This window comes from Vanessa atalanta, chromosome Z (assembly GCF_905147765.1).
Source record: "Vanessa atalanta chromosome Z, ilVanAtal1.2, whole genome shotgun sequence".
Classification (NCBI taxonomy): domain Eukaryota; kingdom Metazoa; phylum Arthropoda; class Insecta; order Lepidoptera; family Nymphalidae; genus Vanessa; species Vanessa atalanta.
The window spans coordinates 3,509,569-3,528,485 of NC_061902.1; the positions used below are offsets into that span (position 1 = coordinate 3,509,569).

The following is an 18,917-nucleotide window of genomic DNA, read 5'->3' on the forward strand; positions in this document are numbered from 1 at the left end:
GTTGTGCAATAAAGTATTAAAAAAAAATTTGAATAACTAATAAATTTACTAATAATCATCACTTCCCCTAAGCCATAGAAGAATTACCACCAGCCTAGCCCATATTCTTGAGGATAATTCTGAGGATTCACTTTTTACACCTAAAGGTTTTTTGAGGCGCTTATTGCTGATCGTGTTGTTGAAGGCAAATAAACAAAATGTAATTTAAGATAATAGGTAAGAAAATTAATAATTATATTTATTGGTATAATCTAGGATATTTAAAACAACAAATTCTATATAAAAGAGATAGATATATGTCGAAATGAAAATATAAATAAATATATAGATTGCACTATTTAGGTACGAAGAAAATTACATTTTAACAGAAAAAGTCGCAAGGTATTTTAGTGACTTTTGCTTTAAATTTTATCGGCATAGTAAGGTATATCTAAAAAAATACGCGATATATAAAACATACTATAAAGCCTATATCCAACCTGAAACTATAGACTAAATTAATATGAAAGTTGTATATTATTAGAATTATTAACTTTATATTATTTTTCGAATCAACCATTATCATTTAATTTAAAAAACGCGCATGATTCGTTTTGACGTCATTCCAACTAATCAGTCATCTAAGATTTATTGAAACGAAATACGGTCGAAGCTGATTGATAATGTTTTGGGGTTTAAATTGGTTCTGTATTACTTAAATTAATTTAAATTTATATTATATGACACTGCAGAAATACCTCGTTAATTCTACGTGATCTCAGACACTACAAAAGTGAAATTCTCCTAAAAATAGCGGTATACAAAGTTATTTATTTTCAAATAATATACATACACGGATTACAGACTGAGGCTTAACCCGTGTAAATTTAAAAAGAAACTTAATATTATTTCATCATGACATGTTTCTCTAATCGCAATTACATGTAGTGGTCGTGTCCTGTAAGAATTTACTTCGTACCTCACTCGTAACATTTTGAAATCGACTTTATGATATTCTGATTCGTTGAACACTTTAATATTATAATATATTTATTAATTGCTGTATATATCACTTTCTGATATTTCGCGACATGCTCAGCGGTAAAAAACTTGAATCTCTCGCGTCGAATTGGTGATCTCAAGACAGTCCTTAGTGTGTATCGAAGATAGAGTATATCGAAATTATCCTTAAAATTTTAAATATTTATTGTTTTAATATAGATTAAGACATTTGCCGATAGCCAGACTAAACATATTTTTACCCTGGGACTAAGACCGACTCGTTTAGATGATGCAAACGGAAAGTCGGTTTTCTTAAGCCGATATGCCGCCGCCGCCCTCTTTTCCCTTTCGAGCGCGTGGAACATATTTACCTTCAGGTATATTTGTTACTATATATTATTGTATTAATTAGAAAAGTGTTTTATTATATAAACAACAAATATATTTTTTTTTAATTATTTACTTAATTTATTTTGGCATTATTTAATTATAAATGATTTCGATAACCATGTATACCATTCAACGTTTCACATCTACTGACCGCTTCGTGACCGCCATATTTTAGTTCATAATTAAGTTCGGATGAATTATAATTAAAAACTTGATGTGTAGTTACGGTTTATTTTAGAGTCAGTGACTTCAAACAATCGATTGTAAAACAAATAGTAAGTACTAAATTTTTATTACAATTGATAAATTATCTATGTACTAATTTTTGGGTATGCGAATGAAACGGAATTGTATAACAGGAAAGCAGAGGAGGATGCTTGTCTATTAACTGGAAAGTAGTGTAATACATTGGAGCGTTGGCGACTATTGAAACCCACTTATAACTTCGCGGTTTTATAACTTCGCGGGTCGCCCGCGAATCTTCGAGTTTATTCTAAATATTTTTTAGGAATTTAAAACCTATGACAGGTTTTGTTTTGATTTAATTTCAATGTAAACTGCAAGTCAGTCATCTGGCGCCAAAACTTTATTAAAAATCATTTTTTTAATGTCAAATAGTATAAATTATATAAGTTAGAATTCCAATCTGTCGATAACAATTTGCTTTAAATCTGTTTACGTTTTTCAATTTTTATCTTAAACTCTAACCGGCCAGTAACTTTTTCCGCTCTCTAAAATTAATTGTAACAATTTAGTAAATTGCAATCAAGAATCTTCTTTATTTTTCTGCACATCTATGGCTTGAGCTCTTCAAAATGAGACCATAACCGATTTTTTATGTGCAGCTATTGTCCCATAATCACTGGGACAAAAATTGGCTTACGTATTTAATATATAAGATAATTCTTGATTTCCAAGCATGTTATGTATGTACTTGTCTATGTACGGAACTGAGAGGTAGTCTGGTATCTGAGTAAAGACGTAATAATACCTACACCTTGCGGGTGTATTTGAAAGTCCTCATATTTTATATGTCCCCTGAGGAAAAACTAAACTCGAATTTATTTAGTCATTGAAAAGTATACCTAGCTTAAAATATGAATTATAGCCTTTCTGAGTTTGAGTTTTATTATTCATTTAGTTTTGCACCAAATCTATGCTATTTTTTTAATTTGGGGTTTTTTGTGGCTTTTATTTGTGTCAAGAACGTACGCGCGATGGAGATTGATCGGTACGGTCAAGATTAAAGGGTCAATTTAATTTTGAAGGCATAATAGTAGTAGACTATTTGTAAACCCATAACCTAAAACAACACAATAATAAATAATTAGATAAATAACAATATTTATTAAAACACATAAAAACAAACACACACACAAAACTATTTACAGCTTAATCTTAATATATTTACATAAAATTTACAAAGTGGACTAAGCACAAACATTCAATATTAATAGGACGAGGAACTTTAGGAGGGAGAACTTCGTATAAGGGATAAGGAACCTTCGTCTAGGCCACATTCACACAAAGAGTGATCTCTAACCTTAATTTTACACAAATGTATGGGAGTACATGCATGTCCAAGGCGTAGGCGGCAGATAGATTTGGTGACCCAACGATTAGCGTGTTTGTGAAAAGAAAATCAAGGACGTCCTGGAATGTCTCTTGTGATGAAAATTTCTAAACTGAGTTCCAGGATGTATCAAGATGAGTTTTCTATAGGGCACTCAAATCCTGAGTTGCGTTTTAAAAATGTTCGGTTGATCCAGTTGTTATAGCTGCTTTAGCGAACGAGTCTGCGGCGTCATTGACGGTTAATCCAGAGTGAGTTCTTGAAATACAGACGAGCGATATTGTCAACCATTTTTGATGACAAGAGAACAACTCCTCCCTGATATTAAAGGTGAAAAAATCTTTGGAATCGTTATCATTATTTGTATCAAAAAAATCCTTTAAAAAGACCAAGAACTGTAATTATTGGTGAATTATAGACAAGAGCTCTAAAAGGAGTGAAAAAAAGAGGATTTGACTGGAACATTAGGATAGGGTGAGCAGTTTGGTAGATTTTAAAAAACTGTCTATTAAAAAGGATGAACTTTTAGGACGAGTGAGTGAATCTATGACGAATAGTACATAGTCTAAATGACTACGAACTATTACATTGTACAGAAGTTTCAGAGAAAAGGGGTGAGCTCCCCACCAGACACTGAGACTGCTTTAAGGAAGTTAATGCCTTTATTAATTTTTTTGAAAATATGTTCAGTGACAATTTCTGTTAAGTTTGCTATCGAGTATTATGCCTAGAAATTTTGCCTTGTTGACAAAGTTTATACGCTGATCCCCACATAATACGGGAATTAGTCTTATTCGTGTAAAAACAACTACTTGAGTCTTATCTACTGATAGAAATAAGACATGGTCAGAGAGCCTTACATCAAGATAAAGCAAAGTTCGGAGTTAAATCGCAATGTTAAATTTAAGACAGAAGAATCTCTAAGATATAATACAATGTCCTCAACATATAGAAGAATGTTACTTACGTCATTAACAGACAATTCGAGATCGTGGATATAAATGCATAGGGCTGAGGACCGAGCCTTGCGAGAGACTTTTCCAGGCGAATGTGGGGTGAAGATTACAATTTTGGTGTTTAACAGAAATAGATCTCCAAAATAGCAGATGAGTATTCCTTTTAGGGATGGATAGGATTTTTCAGGAGATGTTCAATTACTTTTACTAATGTAAATGATAAAACAAAAAGTCTAAAAGAGTTTGGGTTTAATGGGCTTTTTCCTGGTTTGAGGATGGGAATAATAATCTGGGACTTTCAAAATTCCAGGACGATACCTGCTTAGAATAAAAAAAACGCCATTTTCCCATGGTGCTCATCACCAGGGCAAAATGGAGTGCCCTTAAGTACCTTTAGAGCCCTGAGAGAGCAAATGGACTATCCATATCACCTGATAAAAATGTTGGAGACTACGTTATAAAGCTAAACTGGCATGGGACAAAGGGGGGTTCAAGTTTATTTCAACAGCATGATTATAAAGGGTCGTCAATAAAAGAGGAATTAACAAAAACAGTCTGGATAGAAGGATTTGCGTTAATGGGATAGTATTCTTTGAAGAGGAATCAGGAGTACCGGAGGACTTATCAACGGAACGTTTGCGATAGGAAGATGGTGAAGGTTCAGTTTGTGTTTTTAAGCCCCCGGGATCGGGAGGTTCAGGAGGGGATCGATATCCATTATTTACTACATTGAGTTACCAACTAATATACTATAAATATAAAAGTAAATTAACACTAACCGTAACCGAATAATGTTAGTAACACTCAGAAACCATAAAAAGGTAACTATTTGTACTGAAAAATTATGAAAGAACTAACACGTGTGCCAAACAAAACTAACGCAAGGGAAAAAGCTTTGTAAATTTATATATACTATAATCACTTATTTTCTTTAAGCGTAAATTACATGAGCACTTGACTATGAATTTTTCGTAGACGTAATCAATGCTGAATTTTTCATAGAAGTATATTTCCGTTTATTCTTCCCCTTTTTTCCCAGCGAAGTGAATTGCTAGCAGCTAATATATATGTATTTGTTAAATGTGATTTCAGAAAGCACCAGTCCTAACCAACAAACTTTTTGATGTTTGTCTGTTTTTATAGAGTTTATAGTTTATGTTTAGGTGTAGGATATAATGTTTTTAGCCTCAATGGTCTAATAGCTAACTTATAGGGCTACAGAACTCAGCTTTGTGTTCAGATCTAAGCTAATAAATTATTTTTTAATATTTGGTTCTAGACCAATAATTCCCAGTCTCGATACAGGGATTAATAGTTACCAGTGGTTATATTTCCATTTCTCGGAAAGCACATAAACCTGTGACCATTCATTTGGTGACTCTCTTAATATTTTTGAGAATCCTAGACTGTTGATAGCAAAAAATATCTTTTTGAAATTGTACCACTATAGCACAAAATTACGTAAAATAATTTGGATTTTAAAAGAATTTGAGAGAATTATATTGAATTAGGATTCCAATTACTCGATTAAATATTCAAACCTAACAAAAGTTAATTAATCGTCGGTATAATAGTTCACATCATTGATGACATCACAAACTAATCTGGATTTATTAATAAAAATGTTTTATGAGTCTAATAATCCCAGTGACATTTCATTTTACAGAATATCCGAGCTTTAATTTATTAATAAATGAAAGCCGAGGAGTTCCGATCAAAAGGAAACCGGTCATGAACAAATAATTTTCTTCAACGTCTCGATGAGTTAAATAAAGTTGGCATTAATTAAATAAATCCCGAGGAAAAGTATTGCTTTGTGAAAAACATTATGTTCGTAAGAAATAAGTACAGATAATTTTGTTCGATATCTGAGGATTACATTGATTATTTTCCGAGTGATGGATTATTTAGATTTTATCAATAATCCTTGCGTAATATATTGGGAATACTGGATCGATTATTAAGACACAAAGAATTTTTCGTCTTAGTAATGTTTAGAAATGTCCTTAATCGATTAACTAGTGGGTCGCCCGCGAAACTTCGCGTTTATTCAATATTTTTTTTAGGTTTTTCCAAACCTATGTACGGTTTTGCTTTGATTTTATTTCATTGTAAACTGTTAATCATTCACTACATTTGACGCTAAAATGATGAAACCTTTTTTAAATGTTGTTTTTTTATGTTAAATATATTTGTATACATTAGTTATAATTAGAGTTTATTATAACAATTTACTTTATTCATATTGAGAATATATTTTCACAATTTACAGCAAAAATATTATTAAGTATTATATATTTTTTAAATTGTTTAATGGTCAATGCAATGAACAGTGAATTAGTGAATGGTCGTTCTCCATTAATAAGACCATGCTGCTAGTTGTTGTTTATTTGTATTTTGAGTGAGTGTTGAGACCCGACTCGAGATATTGCAACGTGTATTTGAGAAGACGGAGCTTGGCAAACAAAGGCTGACTTTGTCAAAGTTTGTCTTTGGCTCTTATTAATCGACATGGCAAATGCCAACTAGACTGGAACTTGGCGACACTTCAGAAGGTCTAGCTTCGCGTTCCAGTTACGAAGCAATTGAGTGATAAGGTGACAATTTAACCAATTTTAAATTGCGTGGTGGATGTACACGTTGAGACTGTTCAAACGTTCAATTGGGTATCGAGTTTGCTCTGCAAAATCGTCCGTGACAAGAGAGTCGACGCTTTTATAGTTGCGACTGACATCGCAGTGATGGTTCTTAGATGCAAAAATGACACATCCACTGACTTTTTTATTGCGCCTGCTGAGAAATCAGTACTTACCAGAAATCTGGCTTTAATGACATTTAGTACAACAAACTGCTCAGGGTCACCAATAAATTCAGAATTTGGCAAATTTTCTTCTCGATCATCACCGAAACGAAAAAGAAACGCAGAAAGTAAAGTGCGGCCAAGCTGAGATGATACTAATGTCGATCAAAATGTGATGCCTCTGATTCAAGTTCGCAACCTAGCAATCAGTTATTAAGTATATTTTAATAAAACACAAACATAACGTATGTCATATTAGGTTCGCACGTTTTTCATTTGCTTTTTTTTTTTATACAACCGCGCCACTCTAATCGGCCAGTATTTTTTTTCAAAATCACAACAATTTAATGAGTTGCAATCAAGTATCCTCTTTATAATATAGTATATAGTATCACATCTACGGCTGAAGCTCTTCAAAATGATACCATAACCGATTTTTTATGAGCAACGCTCGGCTTACTCTATTAATGTATAGGATTATTGTCTAAAAGTGATTAGAGGAGGAGGAAAAGCCCGCCGCCGGTCGGTACCACCAACTCATTGCATATTCTTTTGCTAAACTTATTTGTTCCAGTTTGAAAGGTGATTGTGCCATCGTAATTACAAGTACAAAGTATATAACTTCTTAGTTCCGGTTTTTATTTCTCGCAATGCCAATGTATATTGGGATAGTAACTACAAAGTATCAGGGGGCCCATTTTCCAGTGCCATCTATTACAAAACGATGTTCATATTATATACAATTTATATAATATTAGCTAACACGTTACAATGTTATTTGAAAAGTGTTATCCGATAAAACTTTAGCAAAAATACTGTCCTTGTTCAAAGGTTTGTCCAAATATTACGGTGACCGGTTGAATGGTCATCTCGTGACGAATTTCAACAGAGTAACAGTAACAGTAGTATTATTTAAAAAAAATCATACACGTGTCAATTCCACGGTCATCGGTCAAACGATGCAAAAGTCTATTCAGAAATCTAATCTGAAACAGATAGTAGACCAATATTCATTTTCATATACAAGATATGGACATAGCAAACGTTAAATACTTTATTTTATATTAAATAACACAAGTTCTAATAATAAAGATGGTTTTTATAACTGTTCACGTCTTATGTACCTAATATTCGAGTATGTGTTACTTAGGCTATGCAAAATTAATTGCGCTAGCCTCTTTTTGCTTTTAATTTTTTAGGAGACGAGTTGATGTTGATGTTGTTGATGTCCGTATACAGGTTTTCGATCTTAATCCAAGACGGAATAGTCCAGCACATTTTAAATTTGTATTAAAAAAATACTTGTTAGAAGAAATGGTTGTTTAACAGTTAAGTTAAAAATAACAAAAATTCAGGTGGGAATTTCTGCAATTTAAATGACTAATCCTCTTAGCTTATTTATAGCATAGACCAAAGAGTCGACGAGAGGTAATAGAGTTATTTTGTATCAATCAATAAAGTACACGATGCAATTATAAGGGCGCCATATTTTTACTATTAAAATTGAATATTCAATATAATTTTCTACACTAAATGACATAGACTATATATAGAAACACATAAATATTTTAACGGACTAATTAATTGAAAAAGAGCGTATTCGGGGTAGCTGTGTAGGTGTGTGTGTGTAGGTGTTATTATATATTTTACGCTGACTGAACATAATGACGTAACAAAAATAAAAGCTTACAAAAAACTTATGCAAAAGAATTTAATCAAACTGACCTTTCGTTTAAAATGGCATATCTATATATAGAGTACTAGCGACCCGGCGACCAACTTGAGCGACGTTAACGTTGAATAATATTGTATGATAATATTTAGCCAAATAATTCTGAAATACGCTAAATATAATGGTACAAATTTAATTTCAAAATACTCAGCGGTTTTTGCGTGTTGTTCGATCAAAAGACAAACAGCAACTCTTATTTATAAATATAAATAAATATATATATAATATATTAAAAAGAACCTGTGATGTTACCATTTCAAATCACAAACAGAACGATATATAAGATTTTAAATTAACATGGTTATTTTTATTACTAACAATATTTAAAACGGGATTCACGTTCACGAGACTCTCGTGAACAAGACATTCGTAGATAATGTCGAAATATCGAGCTCCAACAAATGAAAATAAAAAACATGGTAAATATCCCGTTTTAAATACTGTTATAACTATATATATTATATGCACTATATATATTATACATGTCACCGAATAGATTATTTTTCGTAATTTATTTTAGTTCGACGTAATTTGTTGCTTTATTATACTTAAAGAGATTAACGTAGATTTAATAATCGATCCTTTGACATCAACCTGATTGCATCGTAAAATTAATTATTTACGTAAATTAATTTACACTGCATTATGAACCAGTGGTAGCTTTAAATTTAATTTCATCCTGCAACATTACTTTTTGACTAGCTTACTTAAATATAATATTATAAGGAGAATTAGTGTGACTTTCCGAACGTCATGCGTCAAGCTGTCAGATGTCTTTTAAAGGCATTCACTTTTTGGCGGGAAGCAGCGCGTTATACGGTCAGGCGTATCATTGTAAACTGTTTATGTAATAATATTAGCAAACCAGAAATTGATTAAAGTATTTTGTTATTAACTAATTATTATTTTAAATTCATGTAATAAATTTATTAAAAGTAAATTTGTTTTGTTAATATCAGAAGTGGGATTTCCAACTCACTTTTTCTTTTGTTGATTTCTGGTTAATTTTCTATTTATTCTTAATAACTTAATTTTTTTTTTCTTGTTAAACGTAATTTGCGTTTTGTTTTGTGATTAATTGAAATTGTGACTATGGGAAAGCGCAAGTGTAGCCGTTCTAGGGATTATAACGTTTCGAAGCGTCGTCATCGTTCCCGTAGTCCTTCTACCCACAGTTCGCGATCTAGAAGTACTTCTAAAAACTCAGAATTACGTGAGTCATTGAATACAATTATCACTCGTCTTAATGCATTAGAAGATAGATCCTCGGTACCTGTATCATCTAATTTTAATAGTGAAAATAATAATAATATGACTAGTGATACTGCTACGAAGATTGTTGAGGCTATCCATCATTTAAAAAATAGTTCTCGCGACTATTACGTGTCTAATTTTGATCCTAATGTTCATAATATTGATTCTTGGTTTGATGAGGTAGATCGCGCACAAAGTATTAATAAATGGAGTGATATAGAATGTTTGTCACGCGTAGGACACTGTCTAAAGGGAGACGCAAAGTCTTGGTTAGACGATTGGGTCACCACGGATCGTTCATGGAGTAATTTTAAAAATGATTTTAAATCCTTATGTGTTAAAAATGTTGATGTGGCTAATATTTTGTATGACGTCATGAGTACAAATTCTGACGATTATCCTACATATGCCGAATATGCTCGTCGATCGTTACTGCGTTTGCGTATGGTAAAAGGTTTAAGTGAGGAACTAATTAGCGCAATTGTTATACGGGGAATTAATGAACCACATGTAAAAGCCTCAGCTACTAATGGAAAACTTATGCCCAGTGATTTAGTTAATTACTTGTCTACCTTCGTTAAGCCAGTATTAGTTAAAAATGAAAATTCCTTGTCATATAATTCTGGAACACGCAAACACATAATAAAATCACATGCGACTAAGCGTGCACCACTTTTTACGACATATAAGTGTTTTTCTTGTGGTCAAACGGGCCACAAACAAGCCGTTTGTCCGACGAATAAAAAGTTAACAATAAACAATAACGATGTAAAACCGAATACAAAAATAACTTGTGCGTATTGTAAAAAACTCGGTCATCATATTAGTGTTTGTTTTGCTAAGCAACGATCCGATCAGAGAAAAAGTCACGTTAATTTTTGTTTTTTGCCTAAATTAAATAATTCTAGAGATGTAATGGTTGGAGTGGTTCAAGGGATACCTATTGATATCCTCATAGACAGCGGTGCTTTAGACGTGTCCCTTATTTCGTCATCCGTGGTTAGTCATTTAGCATGCGCTATGAAACCGATTTATCGTGAATTAAAAGGTGTCGGACAAGGTATCACTCGAGTGTTTTCTTATGTTACTCTCTTTATTGAATTTGAAGAAATCACTCTTGAAGTTGATTTATTAGTTGTGCCTAGTGAGAGTATGAACGCACCTATTATAATTGGTACTGATGTCCTCAACCGTGAAGGCGTAACGTACGTGCGTACAAAATATTTTCAGCATTTATCTTACAGTCCTGCCTCTACAAATGTTTCAATTGTAAAAGCGAATGAACATTCTATTAAAACCCCTTTGGTTGGTAAAGATTATGAGAATCTTAATAACATTTTAAAAGAATATTCGAAATTTATGATTGTTGGAACTGCTACTTCTACAGTAACTACAGGTAGTATGCACATTCGCTTGAACAGTGATACGCCTGTATATTATAGACCTTATAAATTGTCAATTAATGAAAAACTCAAAGTCTGCGAAATAATACAAGACCTTTTATCAAAAGGTATAATTCGTGAATCCGAATCTGCGTATGCCAGCCCAATTCTATTAATAAAGAAAAAAGACGGAACGGATCGAATGTGTGTTGACTTCCGCGCATTAAATAGGGTGACGATTAAGGATAGGTATCCTCTGCCGTTAATCGAGGATCATATAGATCGTTTAGGTAAAGGACGTTATTTTACAACACTAGATATGGCGTCTGGCTTTCACCAGATTCGTTTAGACGATGCATCAATTCCGTTAACAGGTTTTGTCACGCCCGAGGGCCATTATGAATATTTAAAAATGCCTTTCGGACTTGCTAATGCACCAGTAGTGTTTCAGCGTATTATTAATAACACGCTGCGTTCATTTATTAATGATAACAAGGTGATGGTATATATCGACGATATTTTATTAGTAAGTGATACCATTGAGGAAGGGTTAAAGCTTTTGCACGATGTCCTGCGTACTTTAACTAATGCCGGTTTTTCTTTAAATCTATTAAAGTGTTCGTTTTTAAACACCGAAATTGAATATTTAGGTCGTGTTATTTCGAATGGAGAAGTACGGCCATCAAAGTCAAAAATAACTGCTTTAGTCAAATCTCCGGTGCCTGAGAATGTTCGACAGGTTCGACAGTTTTTAGGATTACCTGGATATTTTCGAAAATACATAAAAAACTACGCCCTTAAAACCTCGTGTGTTGCTCGCTTAACAAAGAAAAATGTTGAATTTAAATGGGGTATAGAACAGGAACAAGTTCGACAAAATCTTATTAAATGTTTAACAAGTGAACCAGTACTCACTATCTTTGACCCAAACCGAGTAACTGAAGTTCACACAGACGCTAGCAGTCTTGGATATGGTGCCGTTTTACTTCAGATTCGTGAAAATGGTAGCAAGTCCGTCGTCGCTTATTATAGTCAGGTCACGCAAGGGGCTGAGGTACGTTATCATTCCTATGAATTAGAGACCTTGGCGGTGGTCAAAGCTCTGCGTCACTTTCGCCATTATCTTATAGGTATTGAATTTAAGGTTATCACTGACTGCAACGCTTTGAAAGCTACACAAAATAAAAAGGACCTCCTACCCCGTGTTGCAAGATGGTGGGTTTACTTACAGGATTTTTCTTTTACGATTGTTTACCGAAAAGGTGTTTTAATGCCTCATGCTGACTATTTGAGTCGCAATCCCATCAGAGTAATAAATAGCATCGATAGGCCACGCAACTGGGCACGGATAGCGCAATCAGGAGATGAAGAGACGCAAAAACTTATGGAACAGTTAGGTGAAGGACAGTTAGATGCTAGTCGATACCAAAAAAGGAACGACATCCTCTACTACAAATATACGCCTGTGGGTGAACAACCACGTTTATTGTGCTACATACCCAAAGGTTATCGATTAAGTTTGCTCAGGATTTTTCATGATGAAAACTGCCATGTAGGCGTAGAGAAAACGATCGGGCTAATTTTAAACCACTTTTGGTTTCCTGGTCTTTTCACATTCGTGAAGAAATACATAAGTCATTGTTTAACCTGTATATCCTATAAGAGAATCCCGCGAGCATCATTACAACCTATTTCATCATGGCCTAAGCCGGATACTGTTTTCCACACGCTTCATGTAGATATTTTAGGGCCTTTGCCAGAATCATATGGCTATAAACATGTAATGATAGTCATCGACGCCTTTTCTAAGTATTGTCTCATGTATAATATTACTAAGCAAAAGACGACACAAATGTCTCCATTGAACCTTTTAATTGGTTCTGAGGGGACAACTCCTGTGATACAAGCTTTAGTCCGTGATGTGGCTACTGATTATTCGGGATCAAATCGCCAGTCTTTACGGGAGTTAGCTAGGCAAAGGACGGCCGAACGTCTCAAAGAAAATGAAAAGAAACAAAATGAATATGTGAATAAGGGACGTGAATCGCCTCGCGCATTTCAAGTCAATGATTTTGTATTCGTCATTAAGTACTCTCAATCTAAAGGAAAATTAGATCCTGGAATGCGTGGCCCTTATAAGGTGACAAGAATTCTTGAGAATGGACGATATGAGTTACGGCTTGTGGCTGGAGACTATGGCAAGCTGACTTATGCTGCCGCTCAGTATATGGTGCCTTGGAATGGAGAATGGACCCCTGATGAGTGTGCCGCTTTCTTTGATAGTAAGTTATTCCTTCTACTTTGATACTAGACCTTGCTGTTTTATGTCTAGTCTTATGTGAATATCTACTAGACCTTGCTGTGTTATGTCTAGTCTTATGTGAATACCTACTAGACCTTGCTGTGTTATGTCTAGTCTTATGTGAATATCTACTAGACCTTGCTGTGTTATGTCTAGTCTTATGTGAATACCTACTAGACCTTGCTGTGTTATGTCTAGTCTTATGTGAATATCTACTAGACCTTGCTGTGTTATGTCTAGTCTTATGTGAATACCTACTAGACCTTGCTGTGTTTTGTCTAGTCTTATGTGAAAACCTACTAGACCTTGCTGTGTTATGTCTAGTCTTATGTGAATACCTACTAGACCTTGCTGTTCTATGTCTAGTCTTATGTGAATACCTACTAGACCTCGCTGTTGTATGTCTAGTCCTATGTGAATACATACTGGACCTTTTAGTTGTTATGTCTAGTCTGGCTTAAATGTCTACTGTTGACATTAACATGTTCTAACAATAAATTTGGAATTTAGCAGGTGTAGACCAAACCGATGAGTTGACCCCTACGAGTATAAATTACCCTATGGAAATTATCAGCGCCTTTGACCGAGGTGATAAAGAAGCTGGACCTCAGACTGACGAGGACGCCAGGACATCAGGAGAGGCCGTATAAGGAGAATTAGTGTGACTTTCCGAACGTCATGCGTCAAGCTGTCAGATGTCTTTTAAAGGCATTCACTTTTTGGCGGGAAGCAGCGCGTTATACGGTCAGGCGTATCATTGTAAACTGTTTATGTAATAATATTAGCAAACCAGAAATTGATTAAAGTATTTTGTTATTAACTAATTATTATTTTAAATTCATGTAATAAATTTATTAAAAGTAAATTTGTTTTGTTAATAATATATTATAAGGAGAATTGTCAGTGTGACTTTCCGAACGTCAAACGTCAAGCTGTCAGACGCCTTTTAAATTCATCCAATTTTGACGGGAGGCAGCGCGAAATACGTTCAGGCGTAGCATTGTTGAACTGTTTTTGTAATTTAGCAAACCAGAAATTGATTAAAGTATTTTGTTATTAATTAATTATTATCTTATATTAATGTAATAAATTGATTAGAAGTAAATTTGTTTTGTTAATAATATTTTATTTTTGTATGTAACGTTAATTTTTTCAGCACGAATACTTTAATCATGGAACGGTCCCGCACTGTAAGATTTGATTTTGAACGTGACGTTACAGTACTGCCTCACTGACTGACGAGAATTCGTCTATAGTCAAGTAACTTTTTAGTAAAACGATGGCTGATGAGCACCTCTGAGGTCAGTTCTTCTTACACACTTAAGTTGTGCTAGAATCTGAACTGTTGCCAATACATACGAATGCTGCCGATGAATGTGAACCGCCCTTATGCGTATCACGTAAATTTAAAATAAACTGAATACATACTATAAATAGTTTACTTCTTTAATGTTTTATGTATAGTTTTAATTAAATGAAATGTTATCATTTAACTTTAAGAGGCTTCTACAAAGATTTTCAATTAAGTCATTCGAAATTAGTTCTATAAGTAGAAAATGAGATTCAGTATTCCGCAAAAAGCATTAAAAGTCGCTGTCGTTGGTCTGCGCTTGATTTTTCATCCGTCGAGTCCAATTAGTGCCTTAGAGGAATTAATATTACCTGCATTTTGCACATACTTGTAAACTATAACAATAAATCCGACGCAGCTGCTATTTAAAGGCCTCTTTAGCCGAAATGAATAGAGAATATTACGGAAGAACAATAACACGGCGTCACCGCGGAGCACTCGTAAAATATCATAATGTAACATTTAACTAAAATAGGTATAAAATTAAATTCTTTGAATTATGAAATAAAGTATCGCCAGAATTTTGTATTCTACTTGTTAGTTAGTGGAAGCCATTGCCTAGATCATGAAATATAGAATATGAAAATGTGAATATTATACGATAAAAATGTCTAATGTTTTAATACCGTTATTAAAGAAAGCATCACATTACACAAGCTATCAAACAGAAGAACGGGATTACATAGGATTACATAATCAAAAAATTCTTAATTTAAATTATATTTATTACATAGTTTTTATCTTAATCAATGTTGTCATTTCTTTCTTTCTTTCTCATTGATTCGACATTGACAAGAAGAAGATAGCAATTTTTAACTAATCACCCATTCAATGACGATTTATTATTTCTAATGAGACGAATCCGAAAATTCATTCGATTTTTAAAACTGAAATAAATAAACCATGTTTCTTTATACGACACCATTTTCGAACTATGATTGAGATATAATTTCAAATGAGATTTCTTAATTTATTATTTATTATAAATTAACTTATCCTAGCTCTAAATTTAAATCAAGTTTTCCAAATAACGATATCCGACGTTGTAGTTCAAATTTAAATTTTAAATATATCTTACTGCTTTCTTCATATTTAAAAATATGGTGACCGAAAAAAACATATGTGAATGCCCGATAAAATATTTATCACCAACAGTAATCAAATCCGTGACCCTGTCGCGACGAGATTCACGACCAATACGCCAGAGGGTCATTTAACGCAGACCTAAATCATTTAATACGTGTTACGTTTTTATCTACATAATGGACGTAAGACTTAAGTTGAAAAATGAATAATCTAAGGTTATCTAATAGAATATTAAAGCTTATCATTTATTAATTATAGCATTCATTGCTTTTATACGATATAAATCGTCTTTTGCGATATATAGTTTCAACAATTAACTTGGACAATATACAAAGACTGGCTGAACGTCTCAGTCTCATAGTCATTCGTCATTTGCCTTTTCTTCTTAATACAACGCTGTCTAAAACATTATAATTCTAGACATGTATATAGCATATATTAAATAATTTAGAAATGTCTTTGATGTACGATACCAAAGTGCGAATTTGGAATCAAATAAAGGAATATATTTATAGAAGACATTCACTAAACACTCTTAATAATGGGATTGCACATTAAAGCATTATGCGCATTAAATTAAAATAGTTATATGTTATCACCGTGATAAGTCATGCAAGAGAATTAAGATAATCTGGCAGGTGTGATTAATGATATTGAAATCTGTCGAATATTATATTACAAGTACATATATTTGAAAATAATAATAGATCTCTCGTTTTGACGTCACACTATTATTCTAGTAATTGGCCAGGTTATGACATGTGAATCTTATCGTGAGGAAACCTGCCTCTGTCAGATTAATACGTACTATTTATGTTCTCAAAACCACATTGAAGAGTAGCGCACTGCACACGCCTAGCGTGGGAAGTTAATACCGTGATGCTTACTTCCCCTTACTATTATATTTATACGTTCCGTATTATTAAATGAAATGATATGTATGAGTATTAACTTAAAAACATACAGATTAATTAAAGATAGATATCACATTAATATGATAAAATAAGTCATGTAAATATAGAAATCATATATACAATATAGATATTTTTGAAACAATTAAATAATAATTATTCTGGTTTTAGATTAGAAAGCAACGTGACAACAAATTGGCAATCCATTGGCCAATCGCGGGGGCGGTTATATTTACACGTTCCAGGCTGTATTCCGATCCAAATTCGACTATTCCTCACAAAAAAAACAACCAAGGACCAATTCCACTTATGTACATATATCGGTTACAATCCGATTATATTCGGACACAACTTTGACCGAACCGCAACTTTTCTGTTTGTACTATTTGCGTTTTCGTATTGTTCAAATGGTCGAGTTGAAACTTTGTAGTACTTGAAATCCTCTTTCATAGCACCGTACAAAAGATGACGCGCGTGAGGCACAAAAAGTGGCACTGTCAGTGATATTTTATAAATAAAAAAATAGGATCAAATCAAATTAAGTATTGACTGTCAAAGTTTATTTAATGTATAGATGAATAGCAAAAATGTATGTAACGCATAAGTAAAATGTAACAGCGACAGGGAAAACATTACAAAAGATAAATAAATTGTGGTATGCACATTCAACAGAATAAATCGAAAGAGTAAAATATAAAGGTTAAATATCAATAGGTCATTAAAATAATATTTTTAATTGGGTAAGCTTTTGTCTCGTATCGATCTTATAAGCTGGTTGTATCGTCATGATACGGAATTAATTTAAACTAGTGGATATCCCGCGATACTTCGCGTACATTCAAAGATATTTTAGAAATTTCGAAACCTATGACAGGAACAATTTACTTTAATATTGTTTACGTTTGTAATTTTTTTATTATACCTTTTTTCCTCTCTGTAAAATATATTATCTTTGTTAAATTGTAACAATTTAGTAAAAGATGCAGAGATATCCAACATATCAACGCAAAGCCAAAAGATCAAGCAGGTCGGAATGGAACTGGTTGTCGATAATTCGAGCCGCTCTGCGTTAAATACGGTCAAATGGAAGAAGCTGAAACTGGGGAGCATCCGCCCAGTGGTGAGAGCAGTACTCCATAGGAGGCTTAATTTGTATAGTTTTAGGCGGTGGGTCGACGTGAAGTACCGTCTTGCCTTGCTGAATACACCAAGCTTTCTTGATGGCAATTTAGCTTTACTATCTAATTGACCGCGGAACTAAAAGAGGTTTGAAACACCAACGCCAAGTATTCCGATACTATGGCGGCAACGGGAATACGACATATGCCGATATTTAGCGGTTTACGGGCTAACTCGAGTATTTTTGGGAATGAATTGGACTAGGTTTAGGCGATTTAACAAAGACTCGATTTCAGACACAACGTTGTTTTCTGGTTTTCGCCGATGTTTTCCCGAGAAATATTAGCATGGCCTGTATATAAGGTGTCTTCGGTACTGTCATCTGCATATCAGTGAATTTTCCTGATTTGCAAGTCATTTATATGCAGGAGAAACAGAATGGGTGATAGTACACAGCCTTGTGGATCACCAGAATTGACGAGTTTTAAGTCAGAGCATGCACCGTCGACAACGGCCTTGATTCTCTGGTCTGCTAAAATGCTGGTGATCCAGTTGTATAATTTCCCAGGAAGCCCATAGGAAGGAAGTTTCGAAAGAAGTGCTTTGTGCCACACGCGATCGAAGGCCTTCGCTATGTCCAAACTGGCTCCTAATGCCTCCATCTTAATCTCGACTGCTTTCACCGATCTATGTGTTAGTTAAAATAGAAGATCACCGACTGAGCGACCCCGACGAAAACCGTACTGCCGGTTGTTAATCAGCTGGTGGACCTCTAGGTACCGCAAAATCTAGCAGTTTATAATGGACTCCATTATCTTGGAGAACAAAGAGGTGATGGCTATAGTCCTATAATTGGATAGGTCTGAGCGGGTGCCTTTTTTAGGCATCGGGTGCACCAAAGTAGTCTTTCAGAAGTTCGGGACGACGCCTAATGCGAAGTATCGCCGGAAAAAGTGAAGCCGTTTTGCAGAAGCGACCAAACCAGGGCTGGAACTTGCCACTGGGATGTTCCAATTTGCCCGGAGAAGATATCTGGGTCTCAGTGAGAAATAGCATGGCTGACTTCGCCGTCTCAAGGTG

The 18,917-nt window shown here is 33.9% G+C and overlaps 2 protein-coding genes across 2 annotated transcripts in view; one reads left to right on the forward strand and one right to left on the reverse strand.

The window, feature by feature from the left end:
• LOC125076222 (sodium channel protein Nach-like) overlaps positions 1–18,917 on the reverse strand; it is a 48,301-nt gene that overhangs the window by 15,738 nt on the left and 13,646 nt on the right. The window lies entirely within an intron of this gene.
• LOC125076206 lies at positions 12,912–14,150 on the forward strand. The gene is made up of 2 exons (XM_047688256.1): positions 12,912–13,350; positions 13,884–14,150. Exons 1-2 carry the CDS (start codon positions 12,921–12,923, stop codon positions 14,018–14,020), a joined length of 567 nt encoding a protein of 188 aa, XP_047544212.1. The 5' UTR covers positions 12,912–12,920; the 3' UTR covers positions 14,021–14,150.